This window comes from Camelus bactrianus, chromosome 20 (genome assembly GCF_048773025.1).
Source record: "Camelus bactrianus isolate YW-2024 breed Bactrian camel chromosome 20, ASM4877302v1, whole genome shotgun sequence".
NCBI classification, from domain to species: domain Eukaryota; kingdom Metazoa; phylum Chordata; class Mammalia; order Artiodactyla; family Camelidae; genus Camelus; species Camelus bactrianus.
In genome coordinates, this window is record NC_133558.1 from 20,120,609 (window position 1) to 20,130,653 (window position 10,045).

Sequence of the window (10,045 nt, forward strand, 5' to 3'; positions counted from 1 at the left end):
GTCTGTGTCACATGGTTTATGGGGTCAGGCTCAGGTGTGGGCAGGTGTAGACAGGTTAAAGAAAGTTAACTGGGTGTGGGGTTCCAACAGGGTTGCAGCACCCTGCCCACTCAACCATTGTGGCTTCCTCGTAGTCCGTCCCACACAGCCCTCATCCATTCCGCCCTCTGCTCAGCAAGAGATCAGAGTCCTTGTGACTCCTCCCAGCCTTAAACATACCCTACAAAACCTAGGTAGCTAAACCTGAGTGATGTCAGGTTTTTCCACCTAAGAAAAGAGGAAAAACTCAACCAGGGAAACTCAAGAGCAAACCATAGGGCCCAGGTCTGCATCTCAGAGTCACCCGGAGCTGAGGTTCCTGCGTTCCTGCCTATCCTCAGTTTTCAGGATCCTGGCACCTAGAACCTCCTCTGTGGGGAAGTACAGAGAGCACACAGGTGGGGTTGCAGTGGTAGAATCTTTCATTTTAATGTTTTGAAAAACTGTAAGCATGCAGAGGGCAATAATGAATATTCATAACTGATCCTTTCCCATACATTCAATAAACACTGAACACACTGCTCTGAGCCAGGCCTGGTGTTAAGCACCAGGAGTTGAAGATGAGTACATCCAGGCATCCACCCTTCTGAATTTTGTAACCCAGTTCTGGGATTATGAAACCTTTTTCTGAAAAGTAGTGCAGCTTTGTGGCTAGAAGGCCAAATCCCAGCTCCTCTGCTACTTGGGTAAGTTGGTCTCTGCTTAACTTGGGTCATTTGTCAAGTAGGGATAGTGCCTCATAAGATTGAGAGAATGAGTGTAAATATGTGCACACAAATGGAAAGTAGGGGCTCAGAAATAGACACATGCCTTAGAGACAAACATGCACACAGATTTTGGCCTATACAGTTTTAAACCTTTTTGGCCATACAGAAGTTTGCACACCAAAAGATGGATTCTTGTAAAATACACACCTGTGTTACCGCTCCCCAAGTTAGCATAAAGGCCTTTATCAGCACCCAAAGCTGCCTTCACACAGCTACCTCCTCAGCCCTCCCCGCCAGCTCTCAGGGGCAGCCACTGGCCTGAGTCGCACCGCCATGGATGAATTTTGTCTGTGTGCTGAACAGAAGTGGTGTCACGCAGCATCTAAATTACACAACATTTTGCACATAAGTTAACAGGTCTTCGTGGCCCCTTTAACAGCCTGTGCTCTGGTGAGAGACACCAATGTTTGTTTTTAGGTCAGGAAGCAGTTGGAGGTACAAAAAGAGGTACCAACCAGTTGTCCCCCTCTTGCTGGCCCACTTTTCCCCGTGACCTCTGACTTCAAAATAAGACAAAGGCCCCAGGGATGGAGTATATAGCTCAGAGGTAGAGTGCATGCTTAGCATGCACAAGGTCCTGGGTTCAAGCTCCAATACCTCCATTTAAAAAAATAATAAGATACTGACATTGCTATTATTAAAAAAAAAAAGTTCAAAAAAAAAAAAAAAAAAGCAAAGGCCCAGGGTTTACACAGCTCTAGCAAGTCAAACTGGAAGACAGCCTCAGCGGCTGAGAAATCCAAGGCACGAAGTTGAGTAACTTACTGTGGTCCTTGATAAGGGATGTTGAGCTTGAGACCACAGAGGCCAGTGCTCCACTGGGCCTCACATCTCTTCACAAAACTTCTTCCGCACCTTCTCCTCCCTGGCCTGGTTCTTCCACAGCTCCACTCCCACCCACACACCCCCATGGACCTGCCCACTAGTCCCCATAGCTCTGGGTCTGATGGCACTTCTGAGGACACCCACTGCCCTTCTGGTCTTCCCTGGAGGATGGCTTCCAGTCCCTCTTCACCTCTTTGTGCCAAGAGCTGAGTCACAGACAGTGGGGCAGAGCGGGAACATAGCTCTGCTGAGCTGGGAGCTCCTTACGGGCTCCATGAGGGGGCCGTCAGGCAGTACCACCTCCCTCAGCCTCCACCTCCACCAGAAGAGAGACAAACCAAATACTTCAGTACCTCAATTTATTTTGCAGGAACAGCTGGGGACTTGGGACAAGAGAGGCCTGTGGTGGGAAAAAGGGAAGGAGCAAAGCAGGGGAAAGCAGCAGCTTCCAGGTGGGAGCAGACAGGAGGAAAGCTGTCAGACAGGACTGAAGGAAATTCTGGAGAGGGAGCCTGGGGAAGGGGCAGAGTGGAAACAGGGACATTCAAGGGTGTCAACCAAGAAGTAGATAGGGCTGGGGTCCAGTAACTCGGGGGAGGCAGGGAGGGCTGGTGGGCAGGGATGGGCATTGTCCCAGCTGCCCCTGGGTGGAAATTGGGGGGATGGCTGGAATTTGGCAGAATATTACTCCAGAGGTCTCCGCAGAATTTCTAAGAAATATAGAGCGCTCTGTTCTGAGGGTTATTGCAGAAATTCCGGAAGCAGCATCGAGAGAATATCCAGAAGCCAAGCACCGGAGAAGTGCGGGTGTACGAGCAATCACTCATCTGCTCCTTAGGACGACAGTCACTCACCATGATGTCAGAACCACTGTCTGCAGAGGGACGGCAGCAGTCAGTGACACGGAGGTCCAGGCAAAGCCTCGAACCCTCCCATCCCCTCACTCTGCATGGACTGACCACACTGCCCTCAAACCCTACCCTGGACCCCCCCAAACGCAAAGATTCCTGGAACTGGGCAGAGGCAGAGAGTGCCAGGAATTCACCAGCCATAAACTCTTCAGAAGTTTCCCAACGAAGATTGGTGAGAAAGGGCCATTTGAAATACAGTGATAGTTGGAATGGGGTGAGTTGGGACTTGCGGAGCGAAGTTGGGAGAACCAGCACTTTGGATGGGACCATGTAAGAAAAAGTTGGGAGATGTATTGGAGGTCAGATTGCAGAGGGGAGGTGTTTGTCATTTATTTTATGGATCAAAAGTAAGAGGATGTTCCTGCTGCTGTTATATATATTACTGGAGGGGGGAAATCTTTGTGCCCATGTCCAGGGATCGTCATTGCTGCCCTGCTTAAGAGAGTGAAAACTTAGAAGCAACCTAAAGGTCCAGTAGGGGGATGAATAAATTGTCTCTGACATGCCCATGCTGTGAATACTACGCGGCTGGACAGCAGAACAAGGAAGCTAGTTACAAACTGGTATGGAAACATCAAGTTCCCATAACTGTTAAGTTTAAAAAACAAGTGCAGAACAGTGTTTACAGTAGTATGCTACTCTTTGTGGAGGAAAAAAAAAAGAGGTGAAAAGGAGTAAACAGCATATTTGTATAGGTGGGATGTGCATAAAAGATCACAGAAAGGATAATAAAGACATTTTTAAATAGTTTTTTGCTGTTTGTGCTTGAGAGCTGAATGGATTGGGCCAGGTGTGGGAAGGAGACTTCTCTTTGATACCCCTGAATACTCTGATATGGAACCACACCTGTGCATCAGCTGTTTGAAAAGTATCATGAAAGGATTTGAATGAAAGCAGTTGTGAACAGCAGTTGATAAGAACACCGTCTCTGGAGCGACCATAAACTGTGTGACTCAGCCTCTAGGAGATTTGTGCAAGGCTCTGCACCTCTGTTTCCTCCTCTGTAAAATGGGGATAATAATGTCTACCTCGGAGGGTTGTTAGTGCTTAGAACAGTGCTGGGCACATAGTCTGTGTTATGTGCTTATTAACTTGAAAAAGGTGAGGATTCGGGTAGAAGAGCAAGCATGAGGAACAAGGGAATGTAGTCAACTTCCAGCAAGTTGAAAAAGAGGTGGAGATGTCTAGAGGGCAATTTGATATGACAGTTTTGGCTAACATTCAGATTTAGGAGGATGCCATACATGGCTGCTAGGTGGAGCCAAAGAAAGATAAAATCCTCTTGGAGAGTAAAGAGCTAAGGACCAAACTTTGGTGAACATGAACTGTTAAGGGTTATGGAGAATAAGGCAAGACTCATGAAGGAGACTGGGAAGAAGCAGTGGAAGATGGAGAAGACTGATGCTGGCAGGAACTACTGCTGACAGATGGGGAGAAGGCAGCCTGAAGAAAGGCTTGTGGATCTGGTGATCTTGAGGGTCCCCTACAAGTCTGGGTGCTATGAGGAGGGTGAGCTGAGGAGGGAAGGAGAGTGGAAGTAGAGATAGGGAGTGGCTCTAAAGGAAAGGAAAGGAAAGACAGACAGTGATGGAATAGTATCTTAGAGCTGTGGGAACCAGACTTGGGGTACAGCCTAGAAGGCTGGTAGAGGCTCAGTTTGGGAACAGACTGGGCCCAAGACAGAAGGGGGAAAGCAGCTTACTGTTCTTTATGAACAGAGTCATGCAGCTGCTGCCGTGCGGGGCAAGGCAGATGTCAGATCCCAGAAGGCACCCCAACTCCTTGGTCTCCAAGAGGCATCGATAGCAGCGAAGGTATTTGTTTAACTGAGGCAGATAAGGGGGTTCTTGTTCATTAAGATTGAGCTGACCTAGAACATAGAGAAGCACTGATTTCAAACCCACCTAATTTCCAGGCTGGCCAACCCCACTGTTCCCTCCCACTTACCCATCTCAAAAAACCATAAAATTACCAATTCTTTAAAACCATCCGGCTAAATCTTCCATTAGAAGCCTTAGTGCTTGTTAAAAACCACCGTTCTCTGCTGTTATACCTCCTGAAATGAGGAACTCATTCATCCATTCATTCATTCACCATGTATTTGAGGGGCTAATGTGCCCAGCACTCTGCAAGCCTCTAAGTTCAATGGTTAGGCCAAGTCAGCCCATTCCAACTTTGGGTACCCCTGTTAGGACAGTTCTTCCTCTGTGACTTGGTGTCACAGTTCCCCACACTCCTCCACACTCCCAGACTCTCTTGAATATGCTTTCTTAAATCTGTAACATTCAGAAGTGAAAACACCAGCGTGGACCATCACAGGACAGGAAGAATCTCTGCTTTGTGTAGACAAGAGACTTCAAGTAGCCCACAGCCACATTCTTTGTTTGGTGGTCCTCTCATTGATCCAACTCATTTAATTTTGTCCACCAAAGCCCTCCTCTATTACATGCATATTCATCTCCCTCTTCCTCTGGTCCCAGGCCCAGACCACATGTTAATGAGTCCCCAGACCCGGCAGAGCACTTGGTGTGAAGCAGATGCTGAGCAAACACTGAATCCTGTTTCTGTGTAGATGGTACTTTGCAGCCAAATGAGGTTATCAGGTTGGATTCAGCCTTGTTCTACGTGGTGGATCCTAGTGCTGTCATCTGGTATGTTCGTCCAACCCTCCCTATTCTGTATTGTCCTCAGATATGAAGAGGTTCCCTTTAGTATATCCATTTAGGTCACTGCTGTTGAGTGAGACATCCCTGGGGAAGTTACCAGAAATCTCCCTCAGAATGAACATCAGTCCATTATCAGTCTGCAGGCATTATCCCACCAAGCCCACACATCCCATCTTTCCTCCTGCCTAGGTTTACCTGAACATCCTTGGAAGATGTACCCAGACACCTGGTGTCTGTGGATTTCTCTATCCAGCAGGCTAGGAGAACCTTCTGACCCCTTAGAGCCACTTACCAAATGCGAAGCTCATCGTGACCAGAATTATTAAGAGGACAGGGCTTTTCCTCTTAATGTACAGGGCTTGGGGGGAACTCAGATTCCGGCTACCTGCAGGGACTGCCATTAAGTTTATGACTTCCCATCAGCCTCTGGTTTGGCCTTATATTGGTGGAAGAGAAGTTGGCCAAGAGGGCAGGGAGAGGCAACACCTGTTTGGGGTAGAAATCAGTGCCAGAATGGCCAGAGGGACAGAGTGTCCCCACCCACAGCCTTTCTGGGGCCTAACATCCTGGCTTGGGGACAAGGGCCCAGCAACAGGGGAATGAGAGGGGAAACTTCTTTCATATTAATTCAACAGACATTCATTGAATCAGGTGTTGGAGATACAATATTTCACAAAGTCTGTACTCTGACAGAGCACACAGTCTAGTGCAGGAGGCAAGTCAACAAGCAATGATGGTGGGGAGTGCTTTCCGGGGGCACTTGGGCAGTGGAAACTACTGACCAAAGGGATTTCAGCAGAGGAGTAACAAGATCAGATTTCTGTTCATAAAGATTTCTGAGGCCGGGAAACCAGTTAGGACGCTATTCCTGAGTCCAGTCACAAGATGGCGGCCTGGTCTAGCAAAAGAGAGGGAAGCCGAGACGTGAATGATTCTGAGATAACATTTAGGAGGAAGACTGGACAAATTTGGACTTAAACTGAATGTAGGGTGAGGGAAAGGGGGATAGGCTTACAAAAGCAGGTGACTGTGATACCATTTTCTAAGATGGGAAAGACGTGTCAGAAATCCAAAAGCGCAATAAAAAATTTTTTTAAAAATAAAAGAAATCCAAAAGCGAGGACACCTGGGCCCCGAATGGTCATTCTCAGCCCAGTGCCTCCTGTGGGTTCTGGAAAGTAAGTGCCTTTCCCTACGCCCCCCTTTTCCGGGCCCGCCTCAGCTCTGCTGCAGGTCAGTGGGTCTGATCTCCGGCGCCCACAGGCTCCGGCGCTGTGCGCTCGAACTCCGCGGCTGGCTGCACCTCAGAGGTTTCGGGAGGACGAGAGGGCGGCCGCCAGCCCAAGTTTGGCTCTTGTCCCTGCCGCGGGGAAGCAACCTAGGAACGGCGTGCCGGGCATCAGGACCCAGGCGTCTGGCCCTAGCCGACACCCAGACACTACGCGGCTTCCCCAGAAGGTGGCACTGTGGCGCCAACGTCCCTCCCAGACCAGGATTAGGAGCCCACGCAGCAACCAATGAGCGGCCGCCCACCCGCCTCAGGTGCGGTATCCACTTCCTCCGCCCGGGGCCTGCTGGGCCCGCCCCGACTGCTCTGTCGGCATCTCGTCAGGTCAGTCCCTCCCTCTCTGTGGGAGAAAGGGTTTTTGCTTTAAGGGTCGGTGGGCTGGGGGGCCGTGGGGGGGTCCTCGGCTTCCAGGAACGCACCACCTGCTCCAGCTTCTGGTCTGGAGGTTTGGGGCGGGAACGTGCCCGAGGGTTCGCAGCTACTGTCTCGGACTACCCAAGAATCCTTCGGTCTCGGGGTGCTGATGAGGAAGATGGGAAGAAACGCACGGAGACACACCCGAGAAACACGGACGCGAAAACAGAAATACGAGAGGAAGACGCGCGCCACTGCACGCACCCCAAGAGCTTTGGAAGCAATTTTTTTTTTTTTTTGATGGAGGACTAGGGATTGAACCCAGGACCTTGTGCGTGCTAATCACGCGCTCTACCACTGGGCTATACTACCCCCCACCCCCAAAAGCTTTGGGATGATAGAAATAAGAGAATTATTTTAAAGGAAAGTCAAGGTAATGGAGAAATGGGGAGGAGCACCGGCACCTATATAAATCTTTGTTGAATGAGTGACAGAGTGATAGATGAAAAGAATCAGACGGCGGGGACTGCTCTTGAAGCGAGGAGGGCAAAGGGGAGCAGAAGGGAATTTCACAGCGCCCTCTGAATCCCTCTTTCAAATATAACCGTAACGAAAAGGCCAAAGACTAGAGTTATGGGTGACTGAGGCAGGGGTCCCCCTGAGAAGTCCAAGAGGACTTGCCGTGGAGTTACATCGGCCACGCGCCCTAAGGGTCGCAGGAGCGAAGAGGCGGGTCTTATTTCGAGGCTGCGCTGGGCCTTCTTCGGAGGGGGTGGGGTCTTAGGGTTATTAATCCAGCCCTAGTTTCGTTTCGCTCTTCCCCTGTCCACGTGGCAGGGCGCGGCGGGTGAGCGCGCAGAACTGCCGGAGTTCGTTGCCACGGTGACGGGCACCTTGGAGGCTTTCTTGGGGTGAAGAGGCGGGGCGTTCCAACAGTCGCCATGGTGACAACTGCGGATAATGGTATCCAGACTGAGGGCCTCTCCCCCGGGACAAGGGATAGCTGCGGGTAAGCAGCTGAATGACCAAACAAAGGAGGTCGGGCTTGAGGACCCAACGCCACAGTTCGGGAATGGATCTGGGCAAACGAGGGGCCGGGCTACAGATAATTGGGCCCTCGAAAGCCAGGTTCTGTTAGGGAAGTGGCTGCGACTCTGCATTCTGGAGCGGAACTTAGAGAGGGGATATTTAATCTGAATATAAATGAATGAAAAAATGAATGACTGGGCTCCTGAGAGAGCTGGGAAGATTTGGTGATGGGTGGATGAGCTATCCCCAACACCTGCCCCCACCCCCCGGAACCCTCCACCCTCTGGTCCCTCATTCACTTGTGACAGCTGTGTAAGCAACACATGCCCCTCCCGAGAACGTAGAGCAAACCTTCTGCCCAAACATGCAGCCCAGAGCTGAGTCCAGCACCTCCCACTAGGAACAGTGCAGGGCGGGGCCTGGCCAATGAGGTGGCCCAGCCCCATCTCTTCTTCCCCGGATTCCAATCCAGTTGTTAGATCTCCTTTTTCCCAGTCTCCATTCCCTCTCCCAGTTTTCCCAGCAACTCTAGGGTGCCTGGGCAACCAGGCCTCACCCGGTGCCCAGTACGGCAAGATCCAGAGCCCCAGCAGATTTAGGGTCTACATCTCAGCTGGTCTTCCCCTGAGACTGCGAGAACCCTGCTAAATAGGGTGAAGAGTGGACAGGGAGCTGGTTCCATCCTGGGGTAGAGGGTGGTTCTGAAAACACAGCTGCTGTGAGCCTTATCAGGTGGGGAGTAATCTGAGGCCCCTTGGGTGGGGTGGTCCAGAATTCAAATGTTGAACCTCACCTCTCCCTACTCACTTCAGGTATCCAAGGGCCCATCAGGGCATCCACTGTTCTCTATAGTTAGTACAGGAAGGAGTGAGGAGGGCAGTGGTGGTAGAGACAGATCAACAGAGTCTCTGGCGGCCATGGCCAGGAAGAGGGACTCCTTTGTCTCTAGGGTGTGAGAGGTGGGGCTGGGTACCTCCTGACTGCATTTAAGGAGGTTCTCTTAGCTGAACAAAGACTTGGTTTCCAGGAGACGACTGTCCTGGTGGATCTGGGAAGGTGAGGTTCAGCACCATGCCACTGGTCCCACAGCTCCATATTCCACACTTCCCATCCTGTTTGCTCCCTAGGACAGGACAGAGGAGAGGGGTACCAGTATCTGCTCTCCAGTATTTGCTAAAGGTGGAGCATTCTGGAGCTGTGGCCACCTCCTCTCTTCTAACTCCAAGTAGTAAGCATCATGTTACCTGACAAGTCTCAGATCATTCCTTCTGGTGGAGACAAACTATGTCTCCCCTTAAGGAGCTGCTGAGCTGGTGGGGGCAGAGAGCCTCTGCCCCAGGGATAGCAGGGGAGCTTTGTACACTGAGGTTGGGGGACACACTGAAATTAGCCAGAGACTTTATCTAGTTAGGACATCAGAATATTGTTGCCCATGTTAAGTATCTTGTTCAAAACAGTGGACCCAGGGTGGTAAGCCTAGGGGCATTTCATCAGGGAAAAGAGGTTTCCAAGGGAAGAAAGTGGCCAGGCAACAAACGGATGTGTGGGAGAGGGACTCATTCTGTTCTGTGAGGTCCAAGGATGGGAAATAGGACAGAAGTTACAGGGAACCAATTTCCTCAGGTTCAAACTAAGAATATTCTAACAGCTGTCCAAAAAGGTAAAGTATGGCTCTCGGAGGACTTAAGTCTTTGTCATTCGGTCCTCAGTCCCTGGCAGACCCCATGTTTGTTGAATTGCAAAGAGGATATGAGGAGAGAAATTTGATGACATGGAGAGGAGAGTGTGCTGGGTTTGCTGCATAAGACACGGGGTGCAGGCCACTCCTCACTCTCTGTGGGAAAAGCAAGAACTGAGCAAGGAAAACAGGAGGTACTGATGGGGAAACCATGTAGGCTGGACCTGGCGATCAATAGAAGAGCTGAGTAGGTGAAATCAGCTACTAGAAAATACTTTGTAAACAACAAAGCTCATGAGTTGTAAGCAAGAGGAGGCAACCACGGGCTCCTGGGGTGGTGGTACGCAGGAAGGACTAGGCAGGGGCCAGGGAGGAGGCAGAGTCGTGATAGTACTAGGCACGCCAAGGAGAGGAAGGCCTTGGGGACCCACTGCATGACGGCAGCTCAGGTTGGGGTCTGAAGGCCTGGGGTGACAGCAGAGACAGGG

The 10,045-nt window shown here is 50.6% G+C and overlaps 1 protein-coding gene across 1 annotated transcript; it reads right to left on the minus strand.

Moving 5' to 3' along the window:
* Positions 1–2,049: 2,049 nt before the first annotated feature.
* LY6G5C (lymphocyte antigen 6 family member G5C) lies at positions 2,050–5,516 on the minus strand. The gene is made up of 3 exons (XM_074349063.1): positions 5,501–5,516; positions 4,245–4,430; positions 2,050–2,505 (listed from the first exon to the last, which is right to left on the minus strand). Exons 1-3 carry the CDS (start codon positions 5,514–5,516, stop codon positions 2,342–2,344), a joined length of 366 nt encoding a protein of 121 aa, XP_074205164.1. The 3' UTR covers positions 2,050–2,341.
* Between the last annotated feature and the right edge of the window lie 4,529 nt (positions 5,517–10,045).